The following is an 18836-nucleotide window of genomic DNA, read 5'->3' on the forward strand; positions in this document are numbered from 1 at the left end:
TTGACCGCTAGGGATGTGACGCAAGAGGTATAAATAAATAATAAATAAATAAATATTTACAACATACACACACGGTCATCTGTTCCTAAAGTAAGCAACTTAATGCTTGTGTTATAGGTAACAGCTGACTGGTATAGCTATTTTTTTTTTGATAAGCATACATATAAATAATACACATATAGATAAATATATATTATACCCAGACTCGGGGTGGGAATCAAACCCATAACCTCCGGAGCAGAAAGCACCGCTGACCTGTAGTCACTACAAACTGCGCCAACGGGCTAGTCAAAATGGTATAGATGATTTATATATTCTTTATTGCACTTTAAAAAAAATCATAATTACAAGTCATTTTTGAAATTAGCTATTCAAAATTCAACTCAAACGTGTTATATTTTCTATAAATTATTTAATATTTGAATAAAACAAAAGGTAAAAAACATAAAACTATCATCAGCTAACACATAAATAGCAAAGGAATAAAAAATCAAATCAACTAAAATCAATCAAATCGCCATAATAAATCTGATATCTCAAATCTGGCGCATCTCTAGCGCGTAGTCATTAATCCGTTCTCTACACGCCGTTGTCAAGTATAGACGACACGCTGATGACGTCATAAGCGAATAGCGAGAAAACTAGTGAAGTGCAAGACGAGCGATACCTTAGAACATCGTCGCATTTTGGAAGGCGTCGATGATTTTAATAATATACAATAAAAAAAAAATATATTTTTTTTATCTAAGGTTAAGAGCGAAATTACGATTTTCTTTCTCATTCTCAAAATCATCTGGCAGTATCAATATCATCTCTAACCCCCACTCTCATAAAAGCTTTTTTTCTAAGACCCATGTCGTGTCGTGTGTCGTGAAATATTTGATTTGAAATATTGCTACTTACTCAGTACTGTTTTAGTACTATTTGCTACCTAAGCAAAAAAATATTTAACGCATGTAAATATTTCTTTTAAACTAAGGCTGGCATCGACCGCACCGATTATATTAATTTGCTTCATCGGATCAACTACTGAGTTGGGGATCAGTGGAACTATGGAACAGTATCGATAAAAATTTGAATTCTAAACTAATCCGTGTGGTAACGCTTCGACCAATGACAGCGCGTAGGGACTCTTGAAAATCCGTAATAACTTTTTACTGGGTGTACCGATTTTGATAATTTTTAATTTTATCGAAAGCTAATATAAAAAAACTATTTATTATTAACTATTATTATTAATGTTTATCATGTGGTCACATATAAATTTCATTGAGATCTGATATCTACTTTTTGAGTAATCTTTAATGACGCGTAGTTACTTGACTATTTTTTCGTCGATCTACGTTGTATTCGAGCAAACACAATTATTCTTGTTCAAAAGTTGAGATTTCTTGTCAAAGTACTTTATTTTTAGTAAAAAAGTTTAAAGAATAGGTAAATGATATTTTTTTTCATTAATTTTAATCATTTGAGACAATTGTGTGGAAAGTTAAAAAAATAACCTAAGTTTTTATAAAACTCGTTTAAAACGTTGGCCTTATGGGGTACTATGGAACGGGGCACAGTGGAATACTGTTCTAATGAACCTTAAATAATAAACTATTATCTAATAAGATAATAATTGTGTTTGCAGGCAAACGAAAAAAACTAACTTCAATTATATCGACAAGTAATATAACGTAGGTAGACGAAAAAATAGTCAAGTAAATACGCATTATCAAAGATCAATCAAAAAGTTGTAATCGGGTTTGGATGAAATTTAAATGTGACTACATGATAAACATCGGCTTTCGATTAAATTAAAAATCATCAAAATCGGTGCACCCAGTAAAAGTTATGCAGATTTTCGAGATCTCATTATAAAATCCTGGTTTCCTTAGCATGGTACTATACCGGGGTTATCTCCTTTCCAACAAAAAAAGAATTATCAAAATCGTTTCATAAACGACAAAGTTATCCCCGAACATAAATAAAAAAAATATAAAATATATATCGAATCGGTCGAATTGAGTAACCTCCTCCTTTTTTGAAGTCGGTTAAAAAATTACAAATTTGAATTAGGTTAATTTTTTTCTAAATTACTTTTCATGTATATATCGATTCGATTCGAAATCGATATATAGCCTGCGGCTTCCTTGCGTGCGACACAGCACGTCTCTAAAGAGAGTTTCATAACCGTAGGTCAGCTGCGCCGTTGTCGTCCAGTCGTGACAATGACGTCATGGCGATAGAAAAGAGTGTTGTGCTTTACTACGATTATTTTTGTAATGTTTGTTTTTTATTTATGTTGTTGTAAGTATATATAACGAGTGCAAGATAACACAAGAAAAATATTAAAAAATAAACCTTCCTAGATTATATAAGTAGTCATTTATTGCATAAAAACATACAAAAACAAGTCACTGTGTGGTACTCGATAACGACTCTTGGCAGCACTATTTTTTTCGTATGTATTTTTGTTTATTTTATGCCTTGGCGTACAGGGCACGGGAATGGTTTTGAGGCGTGGCGGTCAAAAGGTTAATTGTTTTTTGGTCAATCGTTTATACAGGCAACTAAAGGTTTGACAGTGTAGCATTTATATCTACTTTGAAATAGGTATATCGCCAATGCAAAAGAAGCGAAAAATATAATGAAACAAGAACAATTTCTAGGACATTTTTACGATAAAGGAATATGTTATATTAATATATTTGAAGTTAATATAATGTAAAAAGTAGGTAATTATGTGAAAATACCCAGAATATTTTCAGGTTACCGACTAGGTACACTAAAACATTATTAATAATATAAATTATGGTTATGTTTAGTACTATTTGATTACACCAGTCGAAGAAGTCGTAAAACTAGAGTATATTACTATTGTCCCAGCAATATAACGGCCATAAATATCAAAGGACTAGACATTATCTTATTAACGTAAGCAAATAAGAACAAATACAAGTAAAAAAAATACATTACAGTAAGTAATAAATTTATTTTAATTTCAAGATGTCACAACGATATTCTGTGCCATTAATTCGGTCGAAAAAAAGTCGTCGATTTAAGTAAATGTATAAATAATCTGCAAAACAAAAAAGCCATTAAAATCCGCGATAAAAGCAGTGGATTTGTAACAAAGTTTCTCGGTGATGTTTATTGCTATTGTTTGTGAAGTTTGAGATGAAAAACGTAAAATATCTCATTGTTACTCATTTTGCTGACGAATTTTCCTATCGATTATTGTAGTTTTAAATATAAATATGATTGTTACGTAACTTTTTTCTTTATGTTCTGCTTGACTTTGTTTTTATTGTATAAAAATCTTATAAAAATATTGTTTTAATTACGCTGAATAAAAAAAAAATACGATCAGACAAAATAATGCATCATTTTTAGATTTTAAATTATTTTATTACAAATAAATTAAATATGGTCTCTTTATGACAAATGATCATAAAGAGGTCCACTGTATTACTTGAAATACAAAAATCAGCCAAAACGATAAAAAATCAAATTCCCTTAATGTTCATATAAATTATAAAACGATTAATCTGTTATTTATTAAACTTTCAATATGTAAAACATTAACGTCTCAACGAATTATACTTAAGATTCCTGATCACAATTTTTATCGATATGAAGTTAATTTTATATTAATCCAACAATCAAAATGTAACCAGCTGCCATACAAAAACACCAACTAAAAGCACCTTTGGCCGACAATGGGTAGGATCGGCCTATGATAAAAATCCTAGAGGTGTTTCCATTTGCAGACGATTTGATTGGAGCGCGCGCGCAGCTGTCGAGCACATTGCGAGCGACTCGTGCGCGAGGATAACGTGGGCGACATATGAGCCATAATATAAATAATACCATAAGGTTTTACTGAAGTTTACTTGAAAAAAAAAAAAACGGTAACGGACGTCACGAGCTATGTAAATAAGATTTATTTCAAAGTTTCCTGTAGTGTCGTCGCCATGTTTTAATAATTTTGATTTAGGTGGTCGCTGACTTACTTAGCGTAATCGAATACTTGATGGGCATGATAGAGTATGATTGTTTTTTTTTTTTGTTAATTTGTATCATATTTTTATATACTGATTATAGTAAATGTTGTCTTTAGATATTGTATTGATTTAATTTGTTAGCTACAGGAGTTTTATAGAAGTGAAAAATATATCTTAACAAGGAAAAAAGGTAATTTGAAAATAGAGCTAACGATATTCTTATTATAAAATTATACGGTTTTAATTAACAAAGAGATTTTAAAATAATGTAACATTAACGTTAAAAGAACTTATTGGAGCAATTATTTTTAATTCTAATGAGAACACTAGTAAAAACGTCAAACACTCTACCATAATGACTTTGAAAGTAGGCTCTAAATAAAGGTGATTCAATAGAGAACAAGGAAATGTCTCCCTTCCCTCCCCGGCTAAGCTTTACGGCGGTTGTTATAAAACTAATTTGCTAAGTTTAACTTACTTTGCAGCCCTTAACTTATAATCGTAAATTAAGTCAAGTAGGTTCCTTCTCGCAAGTTTCCAACGAAAACTTCACTCCCGGAATTTGCTCCATAATAATTATTATATTAGCTCTTCAAGATTTTTTTATTAAAATATTTTCAGTTGATCTTTCAGAAGAGATAAGAAAGGAAAAACTGTTAAAGATGGAATATTTCTAATTTGTTGCTTTTTATAGATTAACTTTTGGTGATAACAACTAATAAGCCAGTACTTACTAGCCTCTATTTTATCAATAGGTATAAGTATTTGATAATATAATTTATGAACAAAATTAGTTCTGAATATAGTTTAACATAGCTTAGGTATTAACTGAAATAAAATCGAATCATTCGTTTAAAAACAAAATTAAATAGGCTCAATAGTTGAATAAAATATATTAAAGTACAAATATCTATTTAAGAACGTCCGTAACGTAAGTTTTAATGTAATTAAGATATGAAATTAAAAATATTCGATGTCTGAAACGATTTGCTTTATCCAATGAAATAAAATCGCTGAGACCATAAAGAATAGATAATGAATGCTTATATAACTGCCTTTTCCTAAGTTCCTTTTTATACTACTGTATCTTTTCTAGGTGTTATTCCATTAATAATAATGATTAGATTTTGATGGTGTTTTTATATATGTGTAGAAACTTTTTAAGGATGAATAATGGTAATTTTTTGTCTTTGATTATTAGAAGTTCTAATAGTAGATCTCTGATAGAATCTCTAGTGAATGTGAGTGAAGATAGAATTTCTTACATAACTAAACTAATGAGGAAGAAGCCACGGGTATAAGCTTGTCAAGAATAATATAGAATTTTGACTACAGCTTTACTGATTGTCAATATAAAATATAAGGATCACAACGTAATAATATATCATCAATCTTATTTACGAACCACTTTCGTCGCTAAAGCGATACAATATCACGGTTTTTAGGAAATCAATTTCTTTCGAAGGATATTTTATTATTTCGTTACACGAAAAATAGAATAATTTAAATCACCCAGCATATAATATAAAGAGATATTATTACGTACGATTAAAACCATCTTTAACTTACGTCTATAAAATTGTTAAAAAAATAACTAAAAACATTCAATCATCTTTCATCCTAATTGAATTTGTGAGATAACTTTTAGACATAAAAACAATAAAAGTGAAGCATCATATTTTCATTGTTTATTATCAGTGTTTCAATTTCAGAATAAACAAAATTAACGCGAAAAGAAATTGCCTACGATTTTTCAGGGGCTATTAACTTTGCAGTTGTTTTTATTACACTTTTATGGTAATAGCTAGTCTTTGTTTTGAATTTCGAATCGAAAAATATATTGCTTAATTGTCCTTTGCTAGACACGATATATCAATACTAAAAAAAACTTAGCAATACTTAAATAACATTCATTAAAGTATGCCGTTTTTGTTATTAGGTGTATATAAAATTGGTATATAGGCACAACACAATAAACGGAAGTATATTCAGGGCTTAAATAAGACACATTACTTCCGCCATTTTATAAATCCCGCGAAACTAACAATCCAAAACAAGATGGCGATAATCTATGCAGACGAATAAATTAATGCAAATGGCGCCTCGTAAATAAGTCATACAAAGTATTTGCGTCATTCACAAATCGATTCTAATATTCTTTAGTCAATGATTTTTTTTGGATATACCTATGGTTTTAAAAAACGTATATTTTACCTGAATTCTTTTATAGTGTATTGTTTTAGCTATCTTCAATATAAAAAGTATATTGTGTGAATGTTTAATACAGTTTGTCCTATTAAAGATATTTTCTTTTGTTTCTTTTTTCTTTAAAGAAATTATCAAATATTTTTCAAGTTCCTATTTATTTTGTAACTATAAAGTCACATTTTATTTTCCCTAACCATGAAATTGATGGTCTAATGTGTATAATAAATACCATCTGAATATATAAATTAGGTATTTGTACCTTTAAACAAAAAACAGATTTTGTGCTCTTCAATTTCGATAATATGCTTTTTTTTTTAATTTAAATGTGAGTTTTATTTTTCTTTCTCTTTTTAATAATTAATTCCTACCTTTTTCTCCGTCAACTTTTCGCACCTCCTCTGCTTGCATATTTGATGTGACTTGTCGTTGCGACAAGGCGCGCAGTCACCACAATTATCCTTACGTTGACAGCCTATACACTCGCCGCACCGCTTCCTCTTCTTTTTAGTCTGTGACGGAAAGTACTAGAATTGAGTCAATCTGTTGTCCATGTGACAGATATAATATATACCAAAATAAATAAATAATATGGTGTTAAATGCTACTTCTAAGATAGTAACAACTTTAAATTATTCACAATAAAAAAGTAAAGACCAAAATGTATTTCATTTAATAATCGACCAATTCGTTTAAGAGCTACGATGTTACACACAAAAAAAAAATTGGTTGTCTGTAAAGTTGGTTTACGGACGATAGTTTAACGTGACAACGTCATAACAAAACATCTCCTCGGACGCATAGGCCAATCGAGTGGAAGAGAGATTAAATGCAGCGCAAGCGTACAATGAGCGTAACGGGACAATGAGTCATCCTTTTTCGTGCATGCAGCCGACATTCATCGATTTATAAGACGTTATCACGTCAAAACACAGACAAACCAAACTTACAACACCTCTCTTTTTGCATGCGACATATTCACGTTTTTGCATGGAAAAAATTTAAATACTTGGAAATTCTAATAATTATTCGAAAAATATTAGATTTAAATTATTGAATTAGAAATTATTATTGCAATTAGAAAAATAAGTTCATAATTCAAGTAGATAAAGCTCTTTGTTTGTTGTTTTACTAAGTATCAAATAATTAATTATCACATAAAATCAGACACAGAATACTAATAATCCTCGCGTGCTCTTGATACTGACAAAAATATTGCAATTATATGTCAGACAGTAATTTCACCGGACTCGTTAATGATTCGTCTGACGGTCTGGGTCATGCGCCTGCGTTCAGTCGTGACGGCTTTGATATCGATCTTTGTAAACATTTACATTCAATTATACCGTCTGCATAATTTTTTAGTGTTGATTATTATATACGTGTTTTTTTACATTGAAAAGAGAGCGTAATTTATTATTATATTTATGTTTCATATTTATTTAAACTAATTTGCTTTGTTATAGCACACTCACTAAATTGTTATTTTCTTAAGCTTTCGTCCTAATGTGGTTTGGAAGAAGTTGCTCTATGCGATAAGACTGCCTTTGCTACTTTTCTTGTTTGTTTTTTTTTTGTGGTGCTTAAGAATATATAATAAGTACATAATAATAAAATAAGATTTTTTTAATACGATTCCTCCCCCCCCATGTCTTCCCTATGGTCGTCTATTTATTGCGTGCTGCGTAAAATAAAGTAACAGTTGATAAAAATATTAATCTTCTCATAGTTTTGATTAACAATTTTAAATGAGTAACTAGACTGTTGACGCACTTTGCTTTTGCTCCGAGAGTGTAGCTTCGATTCATATACATACATATGTATGTAATTATGTATGTACATCAGCCGACATCACGTACATTTCCTACCTTAGGAACAGAAAACTTTGTTTTAATAAAGCCATTTTTGTATTAATTTATTATCCATTATTATTTATTGAATAATAATTTAGACTTAAAATAAGCAAGATATCAATATATCGCACCTTCGGTGGAACAAGGGCGTATCTTACAAAAAATCGTAAAATGAGTTAAATATGCAGATATGCCCAAAAAACACTCTAGTATCCAGTGGGACAAAGACTCCCATTAGATTCACTTTAAAAGTCGCTACACGGTAATAGTGTCTTTGTCATTTTGGATCGAATTGGTGGGTGTTTTGGCGCGACATCGTCTCATTGGTCAGTTGCGCTGTTGCCCCCGCGCGCAATGTTTTTATCTTGGAGTGCCAAAGCCGCGAAGGTAAATATGCCTTTTGATATTTGTTATTCCTGGAGAGACAAAGTCATATTTAGCACACTTATGCCTTTTTCGTGAGCAAATGCTTGGAAAGACAAAGCCATTGCAACATTTGTGACTTTGTACTTCCAACATTTTTATTATTTTATAGTGTTATGAACAAATATGGTGTTGTTATTCCAATACATGTTTTATAAAATAGGCATAAAAACAATTCATACTTTCTCATACCGAATTCCTTTCTAACTCTGAGTAGTTGATTACACTGTGACAAATATATATATTTTTTTAATTTTAAAATGGTGTTGCTGTTTAAACTCTGAAGCTTTATTCTAAGTTATACAGTTAAATTTTCAGGGAAAAATGAGATCCCGAAGTCGAAAAGTTTTGATGATGTTAAATGATGACAAAGACATTTAGAATATCGAAGAAATGCATGTGCCTCAAATTGATAGCATCCAAGCCACCTTCATTGAAGACCACCAGAATAAAAAAATCATCATCATCATCATCATCATACCAGCTTATGGACGCCCACTGCTGAGCATAAGCCTCCCCTAATGCTTTCGACGACGATCGGTCCTGCGTTGGTTCTTTTTTTTTGGCAGCGGGTCTTGAAGAACTTAGACCCCACCGCACGGGCGATTTCCACCAGCCCGTCGTTGAGCTCGTCCACATTTACGCAGTCGGCCAGGCGACAGGCCAAAGCGATTTTGGAGTTCGAGTTAAAAGCTCTTGGGGTTTTGAATCTGAGCAGGCGCAGGTCGGAGCGCAGACCCTATCAGCCGACTCCTCTCAAACTTGACATCGATATTCAATGTGCCTCGGACAAGTCGGTGATCACTTCCTGTTTTCACAGCATTGATCACTGAGACATCACTAAATATGTGCTTGTTCGTCGACATGATAAAGTCTATCTCGTTCCTGACGGTGCCGTCGGAACTCAACCAGGTCCATTTGCACCATTCCGGCTTCCTGAAGAAGGAGTTCATTATAAAGAGTCCCTCCTTCTCTATGAAGTCAGTCAGTAGCCAGTCCCGGGAGTTCCGTTGCTCGTATCCAAATTGCTCCACTCACAACTCATCACCGCATCGTCTGCTTAGCTTCGCATTGAAGTCCCCCATCACAGCAGTGTAGTGGCATGTAGAGCTATGTATGGCTGTAGAGATTTCCTCATACATAGCTTCCACTTCGTCATATGGATGTGTCCAGGTCGGTGCGTAAACCTGTATGACCTTTAGCGAATACCGCTTGGATATTCTGAGTATAAGGTACGCCACCCTGCTCGACACTCTCCTGACGACGTCGATGTTGTTGACGAGAGCCTAGCGGACGAGGAACCTGACACCACCCTGGGACTGTTGGTTGCCCTACCGATAGTACAGCAGGTTGCCAGACTTGAGACATCGAGTCCTCTCCCTCTCTTCGGACTTCAGATAAGCCTATAATATCCCAGCTCAACCTGCTGAGAGCTTCTTTCAACTCAATGAGCTTCGCGTCGGTCCGCAGCGTCCTAGCGTTATATGTATGTTGCCAGGGCCAAGTGTCGTCGTTGGGTGTGGTGGCCTGGCTTCTGCCGGAGATTATAGCCTCCTGCCCCGCCGTTATCGTGGCCTCCACCGTTTGTCGTGTCTGCCATTTAGGGGGATTTGGCGTAATCGCCACGCTTGCTAGGCTGTGCTTAGAAGGCGCTGCTGCCCACCCTCTAATGGTTTTTCCTCTATCGCCTCTTACGATACCCACGGGATGAGATGGGGTGAAATTACAGATACCTCTTTAAGGGATAGATCTCGTGCTACGTGATTCATTTGTTTTCTATGAAAGCATCGTTGCTATTATTATTTTAGTTTCTTAGATACGTTTTCTTTTTATCGTTTTTTTTTTTTTTTTTTTTTTTTTTAAATATTTACTGTAAAATGCCAAAGTGGTCTGTACAACAATAACTATGAAGATTGTTTGTAGTTTTATGTTTGTTAGTTTTGATTTGTTCAAGTGGAGTTAGTAAGTGAGTTTGATTTGTAAGAGTAAAGTAAAAACGGACTGATTACTATGGACAAAGATTTTATAACGTTAATATTGACGCTAATTTTAAAGGCAAATTCCAAAGAGTTTCGCTAGAGTTTTTTAAGATTTTTCAACAGAAGTTCCTAAAAAAGATGTTTAATTATAAAATAAAACATTTTTTGCAACAAATAAACTAGTTTCTATTTTTCAAAATCTTTAAAACACGAACGATAAATATGGTCATAATTACAAAACGATTTAAATGTTGGTGGAACAAAGGCATAAATGTACACCTTATTTTGAAAAAAATATTAATAGCAATTAACAAAAAATATTTGGCACTTGCAAACTACATGGCCATATTCACAAATAAATAGGTCCTATTTCATGCAAAGAACAAACACTTTGAAGCAGTACAAAGACGAATAATACGACTCGGAATGTAAAAAAAACTTTAAAATGGCTCTCCTGTAAAATTACAAAAAGTGGAGTTGAGCCCTTGTTCCACCGAAGGTGCGATATGTTACATTTGAATTCAATTAAACCTTCAACCCTATAACATTATTTTATACTAAACTTTTTGGTTACTTTTTCAAAGTTAAAACAGATAATGTAGAGATAAATATCTTATTCCGAACGATTATCGTGCTGTTAAACTGTAACAAGACGAAATGAACTTATAATCATAAATATAACAGCTGCGATGCGAACTCCGCCATTTTATTCGTGTACTATCCAGATCGGTATCTTTCGTTTGTTACCAACAGCTGACGTTTTCAAAACGAATTTATTATATATAAACTAATAACAATAGCTATTTAATGGCCCATATGTGTGTGCGATTTTATTTTAGTCGTAAAATTTTCTACTTCAAAGGCTATATTAATACTCAATCAATTACTTACATATAAGACTGGCATCAAGATGCCTACCTTAGTAAAACTGCCATGTTTGTATGTAAAAAATATTGCGAACTTTGTATGTTTTTGCCACATGTTAAATAAGCATTGTGAACGGTTAACAAACTTGTAATAAAAAGATACTGTCTAAATAGTGTTTTAATTTGTAAATTTTAAGACAATTTCATGAAAAAAATCCCCAACATTATATATAACTTAGCTTCTGCGTAGTAACAAATTACAAATTTAACAGACAAAAAAAAATAAAGCTCTTCAATTGCATACGCCTTAGCTGTTTTTATTTTATTAATTTAAAAATATATCGTATTAATTATATAGAATCTAAAAACGCAAACTTAAATGATAGTCGACTCGTTTTCTAATGACTTTCTGGTTCGACAGATGTCCTTTTATCAGAACAGGGAATTGTAATTAAATATGTTTAGCACCTACCATGTGCATTTTATAATGCATTAAATACGGTATAGTAAATATTACGGTATTACGGTACTATCACTAGGAAATATAACAGATCATTAGAGCTTATTCCAGATTAACCACTAAGATATAATTTTTGTAGTTATATATCGGATAGCTTTATCAGGACCTTGTAAAAAAGACCCGTGTTTTCGCAAAGTTTTAAAAACACAGAGAAATACTTATAAAAGTGGAAATTATACTTGTTTATAAACGTTTAGTTAAAAATTCCGATTACTGAAATGTAAATCCTAATCTGAAAATCTGTCATTTCCCATATAATATTAACTAATAAATAAATTGAAGTTATTCCGTCGTTCTCAGCTTTCCCTGTTTCGTACGTTTCTAGGAAACTTTGTTTTGGTTTTTCCCGGCCTGACTCACTTGTATAATGAATTACAGTTTTGCCATTCGACAATAGTTTTTATCGCCAAAAAATAAAGAAGAATATCTATAGCAATACTCTTCAGAAAATATAAAGTTATTAGTTATGTCGTCTCTTTAGTCTGTAATCATCGATTTTCCTAAAACAATATATGTAAGTGTACGTAGTATACACAAATGGGCTTTTTCAACTGTCATATTTTTGATGCGAATCTTTTTAAGAAAATTAATAATGTTTCCTAGATAAAATATATTTATTCATACCAAAATTATATTTAGAATATAAATGACAAAGATGCGTGGATTTGATAAACGCTGGCTTTCATTCAGTATTTTTATTAAACTGAATCAATAATTTTTACGAGAAACTGTTGAATGCAAAATTTTCAGTCTACATTCCAAACCGGAAGTAAATTCTTTTCATTATAATATATGCGGTACAAAATTACATACTTTTAACATACAGACACGATCGTCTACTAAGGTAGTCTTAATGCTCATGTTTTACGTAACAGCCCATTGTAACTTATTTCACAAACATATATCTTTTAGGAAGTGTTTGTTACACATGTATGCATATTACACCCCGACTTGGAGCAGAAATGAGGGTCATTGCCAATTGCGCCAACGAGCCATTCTACTTATATCGATTTTAATTTGAGTTGATATGATATTATTTAATTACTTAATGCATATGCAATATATTTCGACAAAAAATTTAATAATTAAATTAAAATTTAATTAACACTTCATTCAAATAAGCTTTTAAAAACGCTTTCTAATCGCCGCTTTACCAATCAATCTTGTCAGAGCTACGGCTTTTACAAGTGGTATTATTTTTGAATGAATTAACATTAAAGGGAATTTGTTTATCCCTCTTTCTTTTGTGCTAATCTTTTTTTGTACGTACTAAAATATGTTAATATGTGATTCAACATTATGTCCTACATATTCAATATATAATTATTCGCCTTAATAAATTAATAAGGAATGTAAGTTAGAACAGGAGTAGGGTTATTATTATATTTCTGTTATTAATAGCTAATTAAACGCCAACCATTATAATCAAAATCAAAAATTAGATAATTCATGTCGAATCGTTTAACTCATTTTTTTATTAGTTTTATTAATTATAGTTAAAAATGAAGTTACTACTGATTCTTCAGAGAAGGATCGGAAAAAACTCGGCAGTCACTCTTTAAAAAAAATTTGACAGAAATACAGCTCCAATAAAACAACATTTAATATAATATCATATAATATCATTGATATAATACAGACTTTGCTATTACTATGACTTGAGTAAAAAAATAAAAATCATACAGCTCAGTATATTGAAGTCAAAGCCAAACTTTTAATCATTTTTTAGGTTGTAATATTTCTGTAACTTGCAATTATATATTAAAATTTTTAGAGTAATGGATTGTAATATTAGGTCGTTTTGTTATATGTTGTGACAAATTCATATTTATGTAAAGGTTTAAAATTAATTCGTGGAATATTATCGCCTGACATGAAAATTTTATTATAACACAATATCTAACGGTTTTACGATTATTAAACTGTTATTTTATGATTAACATTTGCGTGCTCCTAATGATTTCTTTGATAAAATCTTTGTTACAAACAATACAGAACATTTATTAGGCTTTAATTTTGTAATATATATATATATATATATATAATAAGGATGTTCAGACAAATTTTATAGTTAATTTTGACTACCGTTAAAAAAATTGTATGCAATTAATTTGTATTTTAATTAATAATATCGCTAAACAAAAAAAAAATGTTTTTTTTTATGTAAAACTAGTTAGAACAAATTACATACCGATTGTGAATCTTAAAAAGAAATGATAATTAAATAGAAAACAAAAAACAAAAAATAGCTTTAATATATTATATAATTATTAGAAACAAGAAAACCAACAATTAAAACCTTTTTGACATATTCATCAAATAGTTTTTCTTAAACTATACGATACAATGTTTATAAAATTTAGTTAATCTAAAATAGAAATAGGAAAAAAAATTATCGCGTGTAATTAGTCTGGTATAGATGCGACTAGCAGCTGCGCGCGGGAAAAGGTGTTCGTTATTAGAGTAGGAAATGCTGACATTTGTTGTGGAATGTCGCCATAGTCTGGACCTTTTCTAGAACTTAGATAGTTAGTAAATTTTTTATTACGATTATATAATACAACAGTATTAGTAATAACTATTTGAGTGTTAATTAACGAGCCTTAACATTTAGACTTACATTCTTACATCACGTAATTCTGTTAAAAATAAATCAATAGTTTTAATTGATAATTGAAGCATTCTATTGACGTATGATGGATGCTTTATGTTCTACTTAGAGAAATTTTAATAATGGCGATTAAATCGCCGCCTAATTGCTCTTAAATTTGAATAAAACTCATAAAATTTTCTTAGGAGGACACGCGTAAATCGCTAGGCTTTAATTTGAGTTTTAAACGAGAGAGGAAGTTAATTTATTGGAGGAGCAAGCGGATCGGCTAACTATTAAATTTATAGCCGCGAAGACAGAGAGTTCGGCCATTCCGAAACTTGAGACTGAGAATAAAAAGTGCTCCTCGAATAATAAAAGGTGGAATTACTGGAAAAGTTTCTCTTTTTCAAAGTCTCTCGAATATGTTTCCACGCCGCCTTGTAGTCGGATAAAATTCGGGGAATTCTCATATCTTTCGTCGAATATTCGCTTTTCCCAATTCCCTGGCGTCTTGTTTACGCAATTCGCCAATTCACGGAAAGAGAGATTTGCTGTCGTGTCTGATTTTATGGAGTGCGTTTGAACTGACTATTATTATGAATACAAGTTATTTCAAGATGTTACATAAAATCATTTCATTTTTTACTATGATAAGATAAATTGTAATATATATATATATATATATATCGTTATGTGTGTGTGTATGCATATAGAGGAAGTAGTACAAAGCAAAATTCAAAATCGAAATATTAAAACACTCACCTGCTTTTCACTGGAAATATCGTCGAGTTCCATTGGTCCAGTGGTCATAGGTGGGGCGCCGTGCATCGGAGACTTAAAGCCGGCAGTAGAAGATACAGCAGCGACTTGTCCACTGCTTTCTGACCCTACTTCCATGTTCGATCCATCTGACTCTGAGCTGTTTGCTCTTATTTTCCGTCTCTCCTTCTTTCGGAAATCCGATCTCGTTGGTGATGAACCGCTTCCAAAGCCATTTGTCTTTTTATCGTACCCATTGTCTATTAGCATAGGATTTTGGAAATTACTGTGATGTAAGCCGTTCGGCGTGTATTTATCTTGTAGAGACTTTACGTCAAATGGTTCGTTTTTCAAAACATGAACTACAGTAGGACTTTGGATATTTTGAATTAAACTACCATTTTGGTGAAGAAGCGTTCCATTTTGATGTAAAATACCATTTTGTGCGGGGAATGCATTTATTGTCGCAATGTTTGGCTGATACAGCTGTATATGTCGGTCGTCTATATATGCTTGACCGGCAGGCCCCAATTCGCGCGCTTGCAGCGGCGCTGGAACGATTGGGTAGCTTCGTGCGTTTACAGCAGTTAAGGTATGGAATGTTGTAGCATTGACTGGTGACAATGTCGTGAGAGTCGTCGACAAAGGTGCTACCTGTGCTAGTGTAGTTAAATGTGCAGGTGATGAGGGAGTAGTTAGTTGCGTGAGCTGTGTTAACTGACTAGGGCTCGCACTAGGGGTCGGGCTCGTTGTGACTGGCACTGGTGTCACACTCGGGAGCCCTGTTTCCGGTATCACTGTAGTTTCTGGAAATGTTTGGAATTGGCTTTGGAAGGACGGTAGCTTATTAGCTATTGGCTGCAGGGTGACCGATTGATATTCGAGAGGAGACGCGAACCCTGCACGTAGTATTGCATCCTTTGAATTCACGGTGATGGGCATCGACTCCCATGGGCGGTATTGTGGTTGGCTAGCGATCACGGAGACCGTGTCGCCAGTCCTCTCGTAGTATTCCCAGCCTGGATCGAGGAGCCGGGTGTCGGCGGTGAGTATCCTTTGCTCGTTCTCCGCCATGTCGCCGAAGGTCGAGAATGGCGGTAGGTGCGCGCTATCCGCGCCCGCCTCGCTTCTGAGCGTTTCGCTCATGACGTGTTACCTCGACGCAACCTCATCGCGTCACTTTTATACACTCCTATCTTTAGAAAAAATAAGCTCTACTAAGTCTATTTACGTTGTACTGAACACTGGGAACTCAACTGGAACTTGATAATTTGTACTCTTTGAAGTGGTTTCGTTTTGTCGGCGATATCCTAAATAGCACTTACGTTACGATTATACGGCACACCGGTTGACACTACACTAATCACAATATCTTCGTTTTCTCACTTTGAAATAAATAATATAAAAAGTCCTTAACAACAGGCAGTTATACGAGTCTTATAGCTACGTATTATAAAAATCTTTGGCTGACTTTTTTAGAAAATGCTCGAGGAATTGTTTCTTCTTGTTATTTTTTTTTTAACTATTAATAAAATATTTGTGCACTCGTTTAACGATCTATTTTGTTTTGGAACGTTAAAATACTGGTCGTTGATAGATTATCTTTTAAATTTTTTGAAGGCTTCTTTTATTGTAAATACCGATCACTTCAGACTTAAATTAATTTGTACTGTTTGGGAGTTAGCGTATACTATTTGCGTAAAGTTAAATCGTTAAAAGGTTTAAAAAATAGTGCATATATATTTATTTTTGAAACGACAGATATGACTGGAGGCTTTGGTTTTGAGGCTTTCGTGGCTTTTGGTTAATTTTGTTCTTGAGTTCTCTTGCTGTTGTTTCATGAGGCGGAGGCTGGCCGGTGTTATCCGTACGGCCTGCACCGATCTGTAAAAAAACGAAAAACATTTAAGTAATTTTGAACATGATAAAGTTTTTATATTTTACGAATAGGAAAAGAACTCTTTTATTATTACGCACAAAAGGTAGCGCATGCGTAAGCTGTGTTTTGAAGCATGCCTAAATCGATGGCGCGAACCATGGTGTTTGAACAGCTTTTATATTGCCGGTTATTTTAATATTTGTATATCATTATAATGTACACTTTGGATGAAATGAATATGAGTAAGAATACTGTTAATAAGAGTTTTAAATATTTTATTTCAATTAATTGAAGTCAGGATAAATTGTTTAACTTATTTTGAGACATTAAAAAAATACAGGAAGTAAATATTTGTACTATATAATAAACACTACATGTACGTACACACGCAATTACGCACGCGCACACCTAAACACACACGCACACCTAAACACACACGCACAGACAAACAAACACGCATACACATACGCACGCATACTACCACACAATTCGTTTCTTTATAATTCGTAAAAACTAAACTGCAGCACCATCTTCAACAATAATTTTGCCAACTAAAGATGACATCGCAATGAACAGTTAGTGATATCTAAAATAATATCTATTTATCTATCTCTAAAATGTTTTCGGTCTTCTTTGGTAAGTTCACGGACTCCAAAAACTATTGGGATGTACCGTCACGTGACGCGGTTGTAAACAAACTATTAATAGAAGGGTATGGTAGTGCCACGCTCTATTTCAGATCCACTATTTTGAGCTAACTATTTTTGTAAGTTTTAAATTAAAACCAACTATTCGCTGATACATAACTATCTTATTTTTAGCTGTATTGTTTTGACGAATCAATTTTATTGTTGTGTAAGCAGCTTGTTAGGTTAATAAAAACAGATTTTTCTTTTATTATCTTCTATTCTCTTTAAAAGAATACTTTTATATACAAGAAACTGTTTATTTAGAGCCAGAGCAGTAACCATTAATCTAAGTGCTGGAGAAATAACGCAGTTTGTATACTATTTGTAATAGTAGTTATTATTAATTGTTTGAGTGCTAAATGTTGCGAAATATAATTTTTATACATGAAAGACTGGTTTTACTCATAGCTTTAACTGACTATGTATACTAAGAGCTTTTAAAACTCAATCGTAAGTCTTAGGTATCATCCGCTATAAGACTTTGTAGAAACATCATGACTCATAGTTTTTGCGACTTAAAGACAAATTCTACTACGCGTCTGGAAAATATTACATATATATTCAATTGGTTTTCACTTTTTGTACATAATTTTTTAGGTAGATGTTTGATTTTTGCAGGGATTAGAAGTAGGTAACATAAAAGGCTTTTTATTAATAAAAAATTTAATGCGAGTGAAGCCGCGGGTAAAAGCTAGTATTTTATATAAAAGGAACTTCAAAGCTCGATCTGGTGATTCAGATATTTATTTATTTATTTAATATTCGGAAAACCAACAGCACAAATAACAACACATAGCAAATTGAACTAAACAACATTTGGCTAATGAAAGGTCTTCACGTATAAGAACTAGTAAATAAATAAACATATCATGCGGACAGAGTAGTTGCATGTCAAGATATTATTACATAACCTTTTTTAAACATTACATATACATATATCAACTAAACAATGCAAAGAAATTCTGGTTCAATAATCGCCTCGCCACCACCACACCCGAACTGAATACATCAAAATCGCTCTGTCTACACAGATTATTTAAGCCTTTACTCGCGCGCCACAGGAAAGCATTTTGACAGTAAT

The 18836-nt window shown here is 32.5% G+C and overlaps 1 protein-coding gene across 1 annotated transcript in view; it reads right to left on the minus strand.

Annotated features, from left to right (window-relative positions):
• Nucleotides 1–16333, minus strand: part of LOC123654186 (DNA N6-methyl adenine demethylase-like) — a 116866-nt gene extending 100533 nt beyond the window's left edge. The window contains exons 1-2 of the mRNA XM_045590109.1: nucleotides 15191–16333; nucleotides 6566–6706 (exon numbers count right to left, since the gene is read on the minus strand). Coding sequence (XP_045446065.1) covers nucleotides 6566–6706; nucleotides 15191–16333 — 1284 coding nt within the window. The remainder of the gene's footprint in view (nucleotides 1–6565; nucleotides 6707–15190) is intronic.
• Between the last annotated feature and the right edge of the window lie 2503 nt (nucleotides 16334–18836).

Source organism: Melitaea cinxia, chromosome 6 (genome assembly GCF_905220565.1).
Source record: "Melitaea cinxia chromosome 6, ilMelCinx1.1, whole genome shotgun sequence".
Classification (NCBI taxonomy): Eukaryota; Metazoa; Arthropoda; class Insecta; order Lepidoptera; family Nymphalidae; genus Melitaea; species Melitaea cinxia.